General features: G+C 35.3%; 1 protein-coding gene across 1 annotated transcript in view; it reads left to right on the top strand.

Moving 5' to 3' along the window:
• Positions 1 to 16,154, top strand: part of AP4E1 (adaptor related protein complex 4 subunit epsilon 1) — a 70,231-nt gene that overhangs the window by 2,334 nt on the left and 51,743 nt on the right. Inside the window, exons 3-6 of the mRNA XM_004010615.6 lie at positions 6,091 to 6,214; positions 10,310 to 10,383; positions 12,723 to 12,844; positions 15,426 to 15,585. Of these exons, the coding sequence (XP_004010664.2) occupies positions 6,091 to 6,214; positions 10,310 to 10,383; positions 12,723 to 12,844; positions 15,426 to 15,585 (480 nt within the window). The remainder of the gene's footprint in view (positions 1 to 6,090; positions 6,215 to 10,309; positions 10,384 to 12,722; positions 12,845 to 15,425; positions 15,586 to 16,154) is intronic.

Genomic DNA, 16,154 nt, shown 5'->3' with positions numbered 1-16,154 from the left:
CCATAAACAGTAAGATGGGACCCCATCTTACTGTTTCAATGTTGTACACTGAAAGAAGGTTGCTGCTGCTGCTGCTGCTAAGTCACTTCAGTCGTGTCTGACTCTCTGCAACCCCATAGACGGCAGCCCACCAGGCTCCCCCATCCCTGGGATTCTCCAGGCAAGAAAACTGGAGTGGGTTGCCATTTCCTTCTCCAATGCATGAAACTGAAAAGTGAAATTGAAGTCGTTCAGTTGTGTCTGACTCTTAGTGACCCCATGGACTGCAGTCTACCAGGCTCTTCCATCCATGGGATTTTCCAGGCAAGAGTACTGGAATGGGGTGCCATTGCCTTAGGACACGTAATTTAAAATAGAATTTTAATACTATTAAAATACATAATATTTAATATATATTAAATATAAGTATAGATAATATACATTATATAATAAATAATATATAAAATATAATACTATTAAAATAGTTTTTTTAAAGGCTCATTTATTATTATTTATTTATTTTTTATTTTACTTTACAATACTGTATTGATTTTGCCATACATTGACATGAATCCACCACGGGTGTACATGAGTTCCAATCCTGAACCTCTCTCCCACCTCTCTCCCCATATCATCTCCCTGGGTCATCCCAGTGTACAAGCCCCAAGCATCCTGTATCCTGTATCGAACCTAGACTGGCGATTCATTTCTTACATGATCGTATACATGTTTCAGTGCCATTCTCCCAAATCATCCCACCCTCTCCCTCTCCCACAGAGTCCAAAAGACTGTTTTGTACATCTGTGTCTCTTTTGCTGTCTCGCATAGAGGGTTACCATTACCATCTTTCTAAATTCCATATATATGTGTTAGTATACTGTATTGGTGTTTTTCTTTCTGGCTTACTTCACTCTGTATAATTGGCTCCAGTTTCATCCACCTCATTAGAACAGATTCAAATGTATTCTTTTTAATGGCTGAGTAATACTCCATTGTGTATATGTACTACAGCTTATATTTAATATATATTAAATATAAATATAGATAATATACATTATATAATATTAAAATAAATAATATATAAAATATAATACTATTAAAATAATAGTATTTTAATACAGAGCTTATAGACCTGAACTGATACATTGTAAAAATCTCTTATTTTGCATTTCTACATCTTGGAGAATAGGTTGACTGACAAAGTAGAAAAATGATTTTCTACTGTAAAACTGAGTATATTGCATAATAGCTAAATCAAGATCTAGTTTAAAAAAAATTGATTCCCTATAATTTGATTTTCAAGCAGCATTCATTCAGCAATTAAGCAGTGGCCACTGTGAGACTGTCCCTACATAGTTAGATTAAGGCCTAGGTTTTTTTTTTCTTTTAATTTTTACGTGGTTTTAGATAATGAGATTTTATAAGCAACATTTATTGAGCAAAGATTTAGTGGGTGCTTTCTTTGTGTAAGTTGCTGTGGCATACACTTCTAATAAAAATACTAGGGTGATCATTTTACGTGTACACATGATCATGTGTGTGAATAACACTTGTAAAGTCTGAGAGAATATATGTATTTCCTTTTCTGGTTATAATAATAGGACGGTGAATGCTGCTGCTGGATTCGTGGTCTCCAAAGGAGAAGATTTAACTCCAGGACCAAAGATAGTCACAGTCGCTCAGAACCTTGTATAGATTTTATTTAAAGTGAAAGTGACAGAAAAAGCTTCTGACATAGACATCAGAAGGGGGCAGGAGAGTACCTGCCTCACTAGTTTAAGCAGTACTTTATATACTTCTCAACCAGCTGCTGAGACTAGACAACAAATACCTCAAGGCTGTGAGAATTTCGCCTAGACCCTTTCCAGTAACATACATCCTGGAATGACATCAGCATGAGATTAGCCAGAAGGAATAGGTTAACTCAGAGCTCAAGGCTGTGGAAGTTTTACCAAGGCCTTCTCCCATAACATTCACCCAAAGCTCAAAAAAAAGGCATGTCCTTGAACAAGAGATGCTGCTGCTTATGAAACCTACTTGTCTAAGGCAAAAGAATGTGAGAAAGAAAGAATGTTTACTTATTCCTTAAAGGGGGCTTACTTAGGTTTGGACTCTTTGTCAACCTGCCTAAGTTACTCTTCCAGGTGGACAAATGAAACTCGAAGCATAATTAATGTGATACAGTATTCAATGTCAGTCTCTCACTCGTGTCCGACTGTTTTGTGACCTCATGGACTGTAGCCCCCAAGCTTCTCTGTCTATGGGATTTCCCAGGCAAGAATACTGGAGTGGGTAGCCATTTTCTTCTCCAGGGGATCTTGCATCCAAGGATCAAACCCAAGTCTCCTGCATTGCAGACAGATTCTTTACTGCCCAAGCTGTCAGGGAGGCCTCCAATGTGATATATATACACGTATATATATATATATGTGTGTGTGTATAGATACGTATATGTTTATATGTGTATGAATAAAATCATTGTGATACTTGAAAGATATGTTAAGCAATGACTTCTGTTTTTAAGCAGTGACCTCTTTTTACTTGATTTCCATTTTCTATAGTTGGCATTATTAAGTACAATTTTTCATCTTATTCAGTATAAGATGTTCACAGAATTTAGATAAGTAGATAGAAGTTAGGGAGCCACAGTTTGAAGGAAGATTTTATAATAATTATGGCCAGTCACTCTGAGTGTACGTTATAGAATAATCTACCCTTGAGGTGGTCATGTAGAAATTAGATTACAGTTTGTTAAAGAAATTCTGAAGTTAATTTCTACATTGGAGAATGCATTTTCTTCTCCAAAAATAAGAGAATAATAGTCTATGCAATAGAATTTTACTTAAAGTTCCTAATGACTTTTGAGAACCTATGAGATAAAATGTTACAAGATCAAGGTTGATATTTAAGGGCTTAAATGAACACTTTCACTCCTCGTTGATACAGAATTTTGCTTATATATATATATATATATATATATATATATATTTATTTTACTGTGATGGGTCTTAGTTGCAGCATGCAGAATCTTTAGTTGTGACCTGTGGGATCTAGCTCTCTGACCAGAAACTGAAGCCAGGCCGCCTGCATTGGGAATGCAGTCTTAGCTACTGGTCCGCAAGGGAGGTCCTGATACAGAAGTTTTTGAAGAAGCTTCCAGTATCTTTTACACATGTTTTCTCAGTTGTCATTGTTTAGTTGCTCAGTCATGTCCAACTCTTTGTGACCCTAGGGACTGCAGCATGCCTGGGTTCCCTGACCTTCACCATCTCTCAGAGCTTGCACAAACTCGTCCGTTGAGTTGGTGATGCCATCTAACCATGTCATCCTCTGATATCCCCTTCTTCCTGCCTTCAATCTTTCCCAGCATTTGGGTCTTTTCCAGTGAGTTGGCTCTTCGCATCAGGTGACTGAAGTGTTGGAGCTTTGGCATCAGTCCTTCTGGTGAATATTCAGGATTGATTTCCTTTAGGATTGACTGGTTTGATCTCCCTGTAGTCCAAGGTACTTTTAAGAGTCTTCTCCAATACATCAGTTCAAAAGCATCAGTTTTTTGGCACTCAGCCTTCTTTATGGTCCAACTCTCACATCCATACAGGACTACTGGAAAAACCATAGCCTTGACTAAATGGACCTTCGTCGGCCAAGTAATATCTCTGCTTTAATTTGCTGACTGGGTCTGTCATAACTTTTCTTCCAAGGAGCGAGCATCTTTTAATTCCACGAATGCAGTCACTATCCATAGGGATTTTGGAGCCCAAGAAAATAAAGTCTGTCACTTTTCATTGTTTCCCCAGCTATTTGCCATGAAGTGATGCAACTAGATGCCATGATGTTATTTTTTTTGAATGTTGAGTTTTAAGCCAGCTTTTTCACTCTCATCTTTCACCTTCATCGAGAAGCTCTTTAGTTCCTCTTCGCTTTCTGCCATAAAGGTGGTGTTAATCTGCATATCTGAGGTTGTTAATATTTCTCCTTGTAATCTTGATTTTAGCTTCTGCATCATCCAGCCTGGCATTTTGCATGATGTCCTCTGCGTATAAGTTAAATAAGCAGGGTGACAATATATAGCATTGATGTACTCCTTTCCCAATTTGGAGCCAATTTTTCTCAGTATTTAGTAGTTAATATGGTAATGAATTAACATTTATTACTTTAAACCCAAGTGACCTAAATTAAATCATTAAATATTATTCCCTTTAGATTTTCCTGTGATTTATTTTTAAACTTTGCATATTTAAATGTGTATGTGTATGTCTCTCTCTATATAATATATATGAAATATTAAATGTTGTCCTTAGTTTAAAACATTTTATTTTACTATTTCTTCTTAAGCATTTTGTGATTTAGGAATTCTATAATTCTGTTATATATTAGGATTAATTGATGAAAGTGAAAGAGGAGAGTGAAAAAGTTGGCTTAAAGCTCAACATTCAGAAAACTAAGATCATGGCATCTGGTCCCATTACTTCATGGGAAACAGATGGGCAAACAGTGTCAGACTTTATTTTTTTGGGCTCCAAAATCACTGCAGATGGTGACTGCAGCCATGAAATTAAAAGATGCTTACTCCTTGGAAGAAAAGTTACGACCAACCTAGATAGCATATTAAAAAGTAGAGACATTACTTTGCCAACAAAGGCCTGTCTAGTCAAGGCTATGATTTTTCCAGTGGTCACGTATGGATGTGAGAGTTGGACTGTGAAGAAAGCTGAGTGCCGAAGAATTGATGGTTTTGAACTGTGGTTTTGGAGAAGGCTCTTGAGAGTCCCTTGGACTGCAAGGAGATCCAACCAGTCCATTCTGAAGGAGATCAGTCCTGGGTGTTCTTTGGAAGGAATGATGCTGAAGCTGCAATTCCAATACTTTGGCCACCTGATGCTAAGAACGGACTCGCTGGAAAAGACTCTGATGCAGGGAGGGATTGGGGGCAGGAGGAAAAGGGGACGACAGAGGATGAGATGGCTGGATGGCATCACCGACTCGATGGATGTGAGTTTGAGTGAACTCCAGGAGATGGTGATGGACAGGGAGGCCTGGCGTGCTGTGATTCATGGGGTTGCAAAGAGTCGGACATGACTGAGCGACTGAACTGAACTGAACTGAACTGAATTAAGTTTTAGATACTAAAATAGTCTGAGCTTTACATATTTTAAACACATTTATTTATATTTTTAATTTTTGATTAAAATTTGCTGTCAATATTGAGAATGCAGATATTCTCATACTAATAAATTTATAGAATCTCTTAAAACAAGTTATTAGCTTATGTTGTAAATATTGAAAGACTCAGTTAAGTTTAATATTGGAATGACTCTACCATTAATAGGGCTTCCCTGGGTGGCTCCGACGGTAAAGAATCTGCCTGCAATGCAGGAGAACTGGATTTGATTGCTTGGTTGGGAAGATCCCCTGGAGAAGGGAATAGCAACCCATTCCAGTATTCTTGCCTGGAGAATTCTGTGGCCAGAGGATCCTGGTGGGCTACAGTCTGTGGGGTTGCAAAGAGTCGGACGCAACTGAGCAACTGACACATACACATGCCATTAATAAAGTCATAATAATTGTGAGAGTTGTTGAAAAAGTAATACTTACAATAAATCATTGCATATCATATACAGCATAATAATTCTGAAGATACTCCAGATGCAATTTGGTCTTTTAAGTGTGAAAAATATTTTCATTCCAGAAATTGTTACCAACTTGTGGGGGTTTCATGGATATTTTCATTTGACAAAGTATATTAAATGATGTGCTGCAGTCTAGAAGCCAAGTTAGAGTACTATGAGAGAAATTTTTTCTGAGGACCACGCGTCTCACATTATAACCAAATTTTTCAGGAGGGGGACCTAGAATTAGAAATAGCTATAGTTGATTTATTTTATATTGTTGCCTCTAACGAAATATCGAAATAATTTTACTAAAATGAGTACTGTTGATAGTTAAATTTGGGAGAAACTTGTTTACAAAGTCTGACTTTGGGTGATAATTTACATATGTTGTTTCTTCAGTGCCAGGATTAAAGAATTCTGCTGTTAAATGATTACAAACATACTAAAAGAATCAAAGCATTCGATTTATTTATATGATTACTGGATTTTTTTTTTTCAGAAAATGATGAAGGAATGTATGGTGAGACTTATATATTGTGAAATGCTTGGATATGATGCTTCCTTTGGCTATATACATGCAATCAAGTTGGCACAACAAGGAAATCTTCTAGAAAAAAGAGTAGGTATGTATGCGTTTAAGACTTTTGCACTTTATCTTAAAGTTCTGGCTAGTATATAAAATGAATGATGACTGATACATAGTATGTTTTTAGAACACTGCCTTGTGATTTCCTTACCTTTAAAAGATAATGCTTCAAAAACTTACAACCTATAAATGAAATCAGTTTTCCTGATTCATAGCATTTTTGAGTTACATAGAAGATTAAAAGTTGCCTGTTCTTATGATGGTGGTTAGATGACTTTGTTAAGACTCACTGAACTGTCCCCTTAAAAGGGTGACTTTTCTTGTATGTAAATTATACTTCAGTAAAGCTGATTTTAAAAAGTCTATTCAGTTTCAACAGTTTAATGATCAGATATGGTGTTTTATAGAATAAGACTGAAATTGCTGTGAATAATTTTAGATATCTTGCTCTTAGTTTCACAAATGTTAGCTATAAGGATTTCAGGTATCTTTTAAAAATTGTTATCTCTATAATTACCTTCAAGGCTATTAGTGAAAGCCCTTTCAAAGACTTAAATCTTGTTTTCTTATAGCTTCAGCTTCATATCAGAAACTTGAGGAAGCCCTTTAGAATAACATAGGAGCAGAACATAGTCTTTCTCACAGAAGCTGATACTGTTGCGTTGCTGGGGACCAGCACGCTTCTTGTGTTGTATGACCCGTGCTGTCTGACGGTGGGGAAGGGTGGAGATGTCTTGGTAAAGGCCCTGAGACTATCCTCACACAGTATTCTACTTGTTGAACCCCACTTCACCAAAAATACTCTTCTGTCTTTCGTTATATTCTTCCCTCCAAGTACAGTGGCCTCTGGCAGCCTCTCTCTCCCTGTCTGTATTTCAAACCAAGTTTTAACTCTTCTGTGATCACTCAGGTGGCTCCTACCATCTGTTTGTCTTTTCCAACCTAACTGTAAAATCTCTGAAAGCAGGAAATTTTGAAAACAATAGATAGTCAATGCTTTGTACATCTGTTGCTGTCTTTTTCTTTTTAGACTTTCATGTAATTTTTTCATTTTCAATTAAATCAATTTACTTATGACTGTGCTGTGCAACTTGCGGGATCTTAGTTCTTTGACCAGGGTTTGAATCCAGACCAGCAGTGAAAGTGCCAAGTCCTAACCACTGGACCACTAGGGAATTCTCTAAGTTTTATTTTTAAAATATGTAAAAATTACTTGTGTTACATGGTCCAAAGTTAAGACCTGATAAAAAGGTATAATCAGACAAATTTCTAATTTGTCAAATTTTTATTTTTATCTCTGGCTCCTGTATGAGGTTTGCCCCTTCTGATTAATCTTTTCATTGCTTCTTTTTGAAAATAAGCAAAAGAGTACACATTTACATATTCTCTCTTACACAAAAAATGGCTTGCTGTAGAGATTATTCTACACCTTGTTTTGATATCTTTGTATTTTTATACAGTTGCATAGTTTTCATTGGGTGGGTGGATATACCACAGTATTTTCAATCAGGTCTCTATTGGTAGATATATGAGTTTGTCTTTTGTTTTTTGCTCTCATAGCCAATGTTGCAGTGAATGACCTTATACATGTGTTATTTCATAGTTAAAGTGGCTAAGGAGACCCCAGACTCATTGAGATTCATGGTCTTTCTTAGGAAAGTATTTTCTTGCTACCTAGAGAGACATGTATATGGGTATCAGAAGTTCTTTATGTGTGCTAATGACTGGAAGTTTTGTTTTTTAATGTGATGTGTGCTGTGAAAGTTGCTCAGCCGTGTCTGACTCTTTGCAACCCCATGGACTATACAGTCCATGGAATTCTCCAGGCCAGAATACTAGAGTGGATAGTGTTTCCCTTCTCCAGGGGATCTTCCCAACCCAGGGATCAAACCCAGGTCTCCCGCATTGCAAGCGGATTCTTTACCAGCTGAGCCACAAGGGAAGCCCTTGTTTTGTAAGGTAGCATTTAAATCTTTTATGTCTTCATTTTAGTACTTCTGCATCATCTACTCTCCTGAGATTTCTATGGCTAACTTTGGTGCTTTGTCCGATAGATAATGCCTTATTGTTTTTCACATGAATATTGTTGAATAAATAAATCTCAGTATCCACTAAGTCAAGTATTATGTTAGGTGCTTTATCTTGTGAGATGGTATTTCACTTTACAGAGGAGAAAACTGAAGCTCAGAAAGTTCAAGTCAGTTGTCGAAGGTCATAGAGCTTATTAAATGGTGAAGCCAAAATATGAACCCAAGTTTCTATGAGTCAAAGCCTGTATTCTTATCCTATAGCTCGCTCTTAATCATAGCAAGTGTACTTTATAATCATAGTTGTTGTTATTTCTTTTCCTGAAAAAGAAAGTGAAAGTGAAGTCACTCAGTTGTGTCCGATTGTTTACGACCCCATGGAGTGTAGCCTATCAGGCTCCTCTGTCCATGGGATTTTCCAGGCAATAGTACTTGAGTGGGTTGCCATTTCCTTCTCCAAGGGATCTTTCCAACCCAGGTATCAAACCTGAGTCTCCTGAATCGTAGACAGACGCTTTACCATCTGAGTCACCAGGGAAGTCTTCTTTTCCTGAAGTCTTTTTCATTTTTTGAGTCGCAGATTATCTTTTCCCCCTGTTTCTGGATTATCAAAATAGTTTCCCTGTTTTCTCTGGTTGTCAAAATAGGACATTCTTTGACACAGATTTAAGATTTTTTGTAAGGTTTCAAGGTGGTCTTTGGATTAGTTTGTTGATCTTACATTGTGGTACTAGTGACTTAAGTGTGGATAATATCTTTGCTGAACAGATGTAGTCTGATAAGATGCAATCTCTGCTTTATTTATTTTTAAAAATTTATTTATTTTAATTGAATAATTATAGTATTGTGGTGGTTTCTGCCATACAGCAACATGAATCGGCCTCAGGAATACATGTGTTCCCCCCTCCTGTAATCACTGCTTTAAATGCTGTCTAGGGTCCTGGTTTGTTTTTTTTTTCTCCATCCTGATTATGGGAGTGATAGCTCTGCTCCTCTGACCTTCAGTGAAGATGCTTGGTTATGAGAATAGGAAATTTCTGACAGTTTTCCCACTTTCCACAACAGGCACAGACAGTATGAATGCTGGGTAGTAATAGGGATAGTTAACCTTAGAATCCCTAATAAAAGGGCTGGAAGAATTGAAAAGAATGAAAAACAACAGGGATGGGAAATAGGGAATCGGGTCTCAAGGGAGACTGAAGAAACAGAATAGCATAAGGGTTAGAAACGTGACCTAACTCCTACCGGCATGGTTGTAGTCCTGCCTCCGCCATTTAGGAGCTGCAGACTTTGGGCAGTTATCCTTCTGGGGCCTCATTTTTATACCGGGGATAAAAATAATATCTATCTCATAGAGTTATTGTAAAGATTCAATAAGCTTGTAATGCATTTGACTCATAAAAACTGTCTAACAAATGTTATCAATATGAAGGGTGACAGGAAAGTGAAATGGGGCATCTAGATTCCATACACATGGTATTTGTCACGGTATTAAAGTACTCAATTTTAAGATGTACTTTTTAATGTTTTGATATTATTAAAATGCTTAAGTCAATGAGTAATGTGGTAGTGTTTTTTTCTCAACATCTATTCACTCAATAGTTTATCTTCAAATTGAGAAAAAAAGATATTTTTTGATAGCTTAATGTATGATTTATGTCATATGGTTTGGTATTAAATAGCTCATTCAGTAATACAAATATCTGGTAACTCACTATTTATTAACTATGATAGCTGTTAGTTTTTGGATAATTGTATTTGGCTATAAGACAAAATATTTTTATTGACTGTGTAGAAATTTGCACAGAAGATAGAAGGTATGTATTCCTAATATCATTTATAGGACTTTAAGCTGGTACACATAGCCTTTTTTCCATTTTAGTTATATCCTGTGAAATACCTAATTATGAAAGACTTCAGGATGAACACCTGAAATCTTCCTTACTGAATTTTTTTGAACCTTCTTATTTTACTATTTGTTTTAATATTTACCTGTAACTGCGGTCTTTGACATTCAAACTTTGGAATATATTATTGCTTTGTTTAGCTTCTTAAGAGTTAATTTTTGACAGGTGGTAATGAGACTTTTTCTCTCAAATTTTAAGGTTATTTGGCTGTATCTTTATTTCTACATGAAAGTCATGAACTATTGCTTCTCCTTGTGAATACAGTTGTAAAGGTACTGTATTGTATGCTGGTTAATATAAAGCCTTAAGTTATTCCTTCAGACATTTGATAGTTTGTATATTTTTGACAGAATGTAGGCTTGCAGCATGAGTTTATTGGAAAGATCTTTTAGATCAGTTTCTGTGTCTGTAGAATGAGGATAATAATAGAACTTAACCAAGTTGTGAGGGTTGAGTGAAACACTCTACAGAATAACATTTGGTACTGCTGCTGTTATAGTGGTTTCATTTAAAAAAGCAGAGTTAAGGAAAATAAACTCAAAATGGTCTAAAGATCTACATGTAAGACCTGAAACTATAAAACTCCTAGAAGAGAATGTAGGTGGAATACTCTGTGACATAAATTGTAGCAACGTCTTCTTGGATCAGTCTCCTAAGGCAGAATAAATAGAAAGCAAAAAATAAACAAATGGGACCCAATTAAACTTAAAAGGTTTTGCACAGCAAAGGAAATAACTGATAAAATGAAAAGGCAGCCTACGAAATGGGAGAAAATATTTGCAAATGATGGGACTGACAGGGCTTGATATTCAAAATATACACTCATACAACTCAATATTAAAACAGTCACAAAATGAGCAGAAGACTTGAATAGACATTTTTCCAAAGAAGACATGTAAATAGCTAACAGGCAATGAAAAGATGCTCAACGTCACTAATTATTAGAGAAGTAAAATCAAAACCACAGTGAGGTATCACCTCATTGAGAATGGCTGTTGTCAAAAAGTTCGTGAAAAATAAATGTTGGCAAGGATGTGGAGAAAAGGGAACCCTTATACATGGTTGGTGGGAATGTAAATTGGTCAGCCACTATGGGAAACAGTATGGAGATTCCTTAAAAAACTAAAAAAGAACTACCATATGATCCGGCAGTTTCACTCCTGGGTTTCTATCTGGACAAAGTGAAGACACTGACTTAAAAAAGGTACATAACCTCAGTGTTCATAGGACTATTTATAGTAGCCAAGACATGGAAACAACCCAAGTGCAACCCAATCAACAGACAGTTGGATTAAAAAGACTTGGTATATATACATAATAGAATATTATTTAGGTATTAAAAACAGTGAAATACTGCCATTTGTAGCAATGTGGATGAACCTAGAGAATATTGTGCTTAGTGAAATAAGTCACACAGAGAAAGACAAATACAGTATGATATCACTTATATGTATAGTCTAAAAAATAATACAAGTGAATGCATATGCAAAATAGAAGCAGACTCACAGACAGAAAATGAACTTGGGGTTACCATAGGGAGAGAGGGGAGGAACAACTTAAGAGTATGGTACTAATAGGTAACAAATTACTGTATATAAAATAGATAAGGAAAGGGATAGCACAGGGAAATATACCCATTTATCATATAATAGCCTACAATGGAGTATAATCTGCAAAAATTTTCTAAATCACTATGCTGTACACCTGAAACTAATACTATATTGTACATCAGCTATACTTCAGTAAAAGAATAAATAAAAATAAAAAAAGCAGAGCTGGAACTATAATTCAGATCTCCAGACTCTTAGTCAGATGCATTTTCCTTGCTGTTGTCTTTTTTTCTAGGATCTATTTTAAAGGGATATGATAAAAACTGAATAATTGAAGTCTTTTAAACTCTAAAAGTCAATTTAAAGGAGAATAGAGTATAATTGGGTAATTGAAATGTATGATAATAAAAACAATTTAATTCACATGCCATATTTTTTTCTGTTAAACTTTTAGACAAAATTGGTAATGAAGTATAATTGAATTGTTGAGCTTTTTCATGTTTATCTTGTTTCTTCTGATATGTGAGAGAGTGTGTGTGTATGTAGTACTTTCTGAATTTTAAGTCATATACTCTCTGAAGGTTACTAGTGGCTTTAAACCTTTCCAAACTTTCAAAAACGTAGTTTCAGTTTCTATTAAAATAGTTTATAAACTTTGTGCTTATATAAGTATATATAAATGCATACATTTTATAGTATATATTAAAAAATTAACTTCCTTTTAAATTTCCACTCATATTGCTTTAACAATAAAAATTCATAAAATTTTTTTGTTACTGGTTTAGAAAAGTTTTAAAGGCTGTAATAAGGAACACTACTTTGATCAGTGTCAGAACAGAAATACAGTTTCCTTTAGATTGGTTACTTTTGGGCTGTCTTTATCTATTGACTCTTAAGGCAAGTGAAACACTGATATTCCTATAAAATATGAGGCATTCCTAAATGGACAAATTAGTTGAAAACTACAGTATTAAGTATATAGGACCATTGCAATGTTGAGCTCACTGTCCCTAGTTTCAGAATTTGCACTGAATGTTTTCTTTGCTTAATAATTATGTCAGGACTTGCAGAGCACTAACCTAGTAGAAGTATGTATGGCACTTACTATCGTCAGCCAGATTTTCCCTCGAGAAATGATTCCAGCTGTTCTTCCATTGATAGAAGATAAACTTCAACATTCTAAGTAAGTAAATTCTTTTTTGGATAGGTGTCTACACTGTGTATTTCAAAAGAAAAATTTATACTAAAAATTTTATTCTAACTTTGATTTAATGCTACCAGGATAAAGGATATTCTTTGACTGCCAGGTATAATACAAAAATCCCCAGTAGCACTGTCTTTATTTTTATGTGAGTTTAGAAAAATGTTAGGCAGCTTTCTAAAGTTAAACTGAGACAGTGAGGCTTACCATCAGGAATCCTTGGCTCTCTTTCCACTTCTGCTGCTAACTATCAGTGGTCCTGTTTTTCCCTTGGCTATATGGGGTTGATTGAAGCTCCTTAGTTCTCACAAAGTTGTTTTATAAAGTGAAATAATGGAAAACATTTGGAAGTGGTTCAGATGCCATGAATACATAGCTTCAATGTACTGGAGATGCTTTTATATCAAAACTGCAGCTTTCAAATTCTATTTTATAGCAGGATATGTACAAATGAACCTTAACTTGTAGTATTTTGCTAATTTTGAATGATTCCTTAACTCTCACCTTATTAACTTGATTATTAGTTTTTCCAAACTTGGAATTATTTTGTTTTTGCTCAAGCCCCTTGATTTCATAACCTTTATAGCTAGGAAAATGTTTAGTCACTAGCCATTTTTCCTTTGTGATTGCAGTGCTTTATTGTATGCATATTTTTGTTAAAGATTTTTTTTGTTACCTATATAATCTCTTTATTTCTATGCTTTTTTAAGTCAATATTTTTGGTGTTCTAAGATGATAAAATGTTGTCTTATGGTTTGTGTTCTTTAAGAAATCTTGGGCCATGAACCTTCCAGCTAAAAATGATAGCTCTTAGTGAGAATTATGGAGTAAGTTCATAGATTTTTCAGATTTGTTTTATGTTGAATCGGTGTTTAGAACAAATGATGGGCATGGACAGTCAACTACTGGAAATAAAATATTAGCCTTTCTTTATTTAGAAGTTGATCTGATCATAGCTGAGCATATTTTTATGAAATTTTCCCACTGTTTTGTGGTAGCCATACTTACCCTTTGTATGAAATCTTTCTGAGAAAGATTTGAATTTTTTGCTTGTTGCTTCCCATTTACCCTCTCAATTTTTTCCGTATTGCTTCCCATCTACTCTCATTTCAAATCCTGGCCTTTCCTGTCTTGTACTAGTTAGAATTTAGACTTTCTGAAACTCTGCTTTTGCAGTTATGGCCATACCTACTTCTTGCTGTGGAGTAAAGAGCTAAAGACAGAGTTGTGGGCCACAGCTACAGATAGGCCAGTAGAAGTCGCAACGAAGCTGTGAGACAGGGGTTGGACTTGACTTTTGAATCCTTGGTTGTATTTTCACATACCAGACCTATAGCCCAAATCCAGGTTTTTTGATACCTTGTGTTATTGCCACCATTTTGGGCCAGACCAAGGGATTCCTAAGCCTGATGAGGGTTTGTATTCTTTTTCCTCACCTCGTTTATTTACTGTGTCCTGGAACTCATATTGGTTAATACCCAATAGCAACACTTTGGGATGTAGATTCCAGTTACCATAGTAGTAATACTAGTGGCAAATCTGTTGTTATCTGCTTTCTTTTTATGTGAAAAGGATTTTCCATCATGACATAGTTTACCCAGGAAGATAGTGGGTTGCTTGTTAATGCAGAAGCTGGATGACCATTTGTTAGGAATATTATAAAAGGTATTCTTGAACACAGAGGATTGGATTGAGTTATCTCAATTTTGAGATTCTATGATTTTAGGTAACAGAAATACGTCTTAAGGAATCCTAAAAGTAAATACTTTACTACTGCTGTTGTGAGCACTACCAGCGTAATCTGCAGATATGAGCCATGTGGAAACAGGCATGAGAGAGAAAAACAAGAATATAATTCCTTGAAAATGACATTGTGTTCATAGGATAGCAACTCTTTATTTTTGCTTCTTGTGTGCTAGACATTATCTGTTACAAATGAAGTGCACGACTTGTATATACTTTCCTCCTCATTGTAATGAGGTTTTTGAAACATGAGCTGGGCAAGGAGAGGAGTAACATCTTTTAATGTAAGTCCTCCTTATACTCCCCTGCCCCACTTAAGTATTTGGAGTATGTTTACCCATGATATAGAAAAAGAAATAAAAAGCTGAAATGTTAAGGAGACTTTAATGTTAATGAAGAGACTGTTTGATATTACTAGCTGAAATTACCTCTTACTCATTTAAACTTACTATTTATTCTCTTCCCAATCTTTATAGAGATATGGCTTTCAGAAATGGAATTTGGGAATTAAGAAATTTGTTTATCTTTCTTGCTTTGTTTTGGTTTCAAAAGTAATATGTACTTGTTATCAAAAAATGTTGTAACTAAAGAAATATATAACATGGAGACTTAAAGTTTCTTGAGTTCTTACCTCCTAGAGATAGCCATATTTCATAATTTGGTAAATTAGAATAAAAATTAATAATAAATGGGTAATTCTCTCTCTTTTTTTTAGATTAAAGTAGTAGCTGGTATTTTGAATCATCTGGTCCGTAATCTTTTCACCCTAAATGTCTGGTATTTCCAGATGGTTTATTTAGATTTTATTTTTTATCTTTAGGGAGATTATACGAAGAAAAGCTGTTCTGGCATTATATAAATTTTATCTCATTGCTCCTAATCAAGTACAGCATATCCATGTTAAGTTTCGGAAAGCACTTTGTGACAGAGATGTTGGGGTCATGGCTGCTTCCTTGCACATATACCTTAGGATGATTAAGGTAAGTTGACATTTTGAGAAGTTACTGAGTAGCTATCATTAGAAAAATATAACTATGTAATTAAAAGAAAACTCATATTTTTCAGTAAACTGTGTAAGTCACATTTAAGTTTGTATTATTGACTCTTTAATAGTAATTTTTGCATGTTGTTAATAGCATGAGTTGCAGACACATTATAAATTTAGTTTTCTTTTTTAAATGCCTGAAATTTTTTCATGTTATGAAAGAAGCATGGAAAAATGGTAGCTCTGGAAGGTGGTTGAAATTTGCAGATTTGTGGATTTTCAAGAAGTGGCTGCTTTTTATACAGCTTCATGGGATACTTATAACAGCTTATAAAAGTGAGGAGAGCTGGTGGGGAATGTGTAAGGCACAATCTGCAGAAGCAGTCCCTAATTGTTTTGGCACCAGAGACCAGTTTCGTGGAGGACAATTTTTGCATGGGTTGGGGAGGGGGAGGGTGATTTTGGGGATGAGTCAAGCACATTATGTTTATTTTGCTCTTTATTCCCATTATTATTACATCAGCTCTACCTCAGATCATCAGGCATTAGATCTCAGAGTTGGAG

Source organism: Ovis aries, chromosome 7 (genome assembly GCF_016772045.2).
Source record: "Ovis aries strain OAR_USU_Benz2616 breed Rambouillet chromosome 7, ARS-UI_Ramb_v3.0, whole genome shotgun sequence".
Lineage (NCBI taxonomy): Eukaryota > Metazoa > Chordata > Mammalia > Artiodactyla > Bovidae > Ovis > Ovis aries.
The sequence above is the reverse complement of the archived record's forward strand: the minus strand, read 5'-3'. Positions and strand labels throughout refer to the sequence as shown.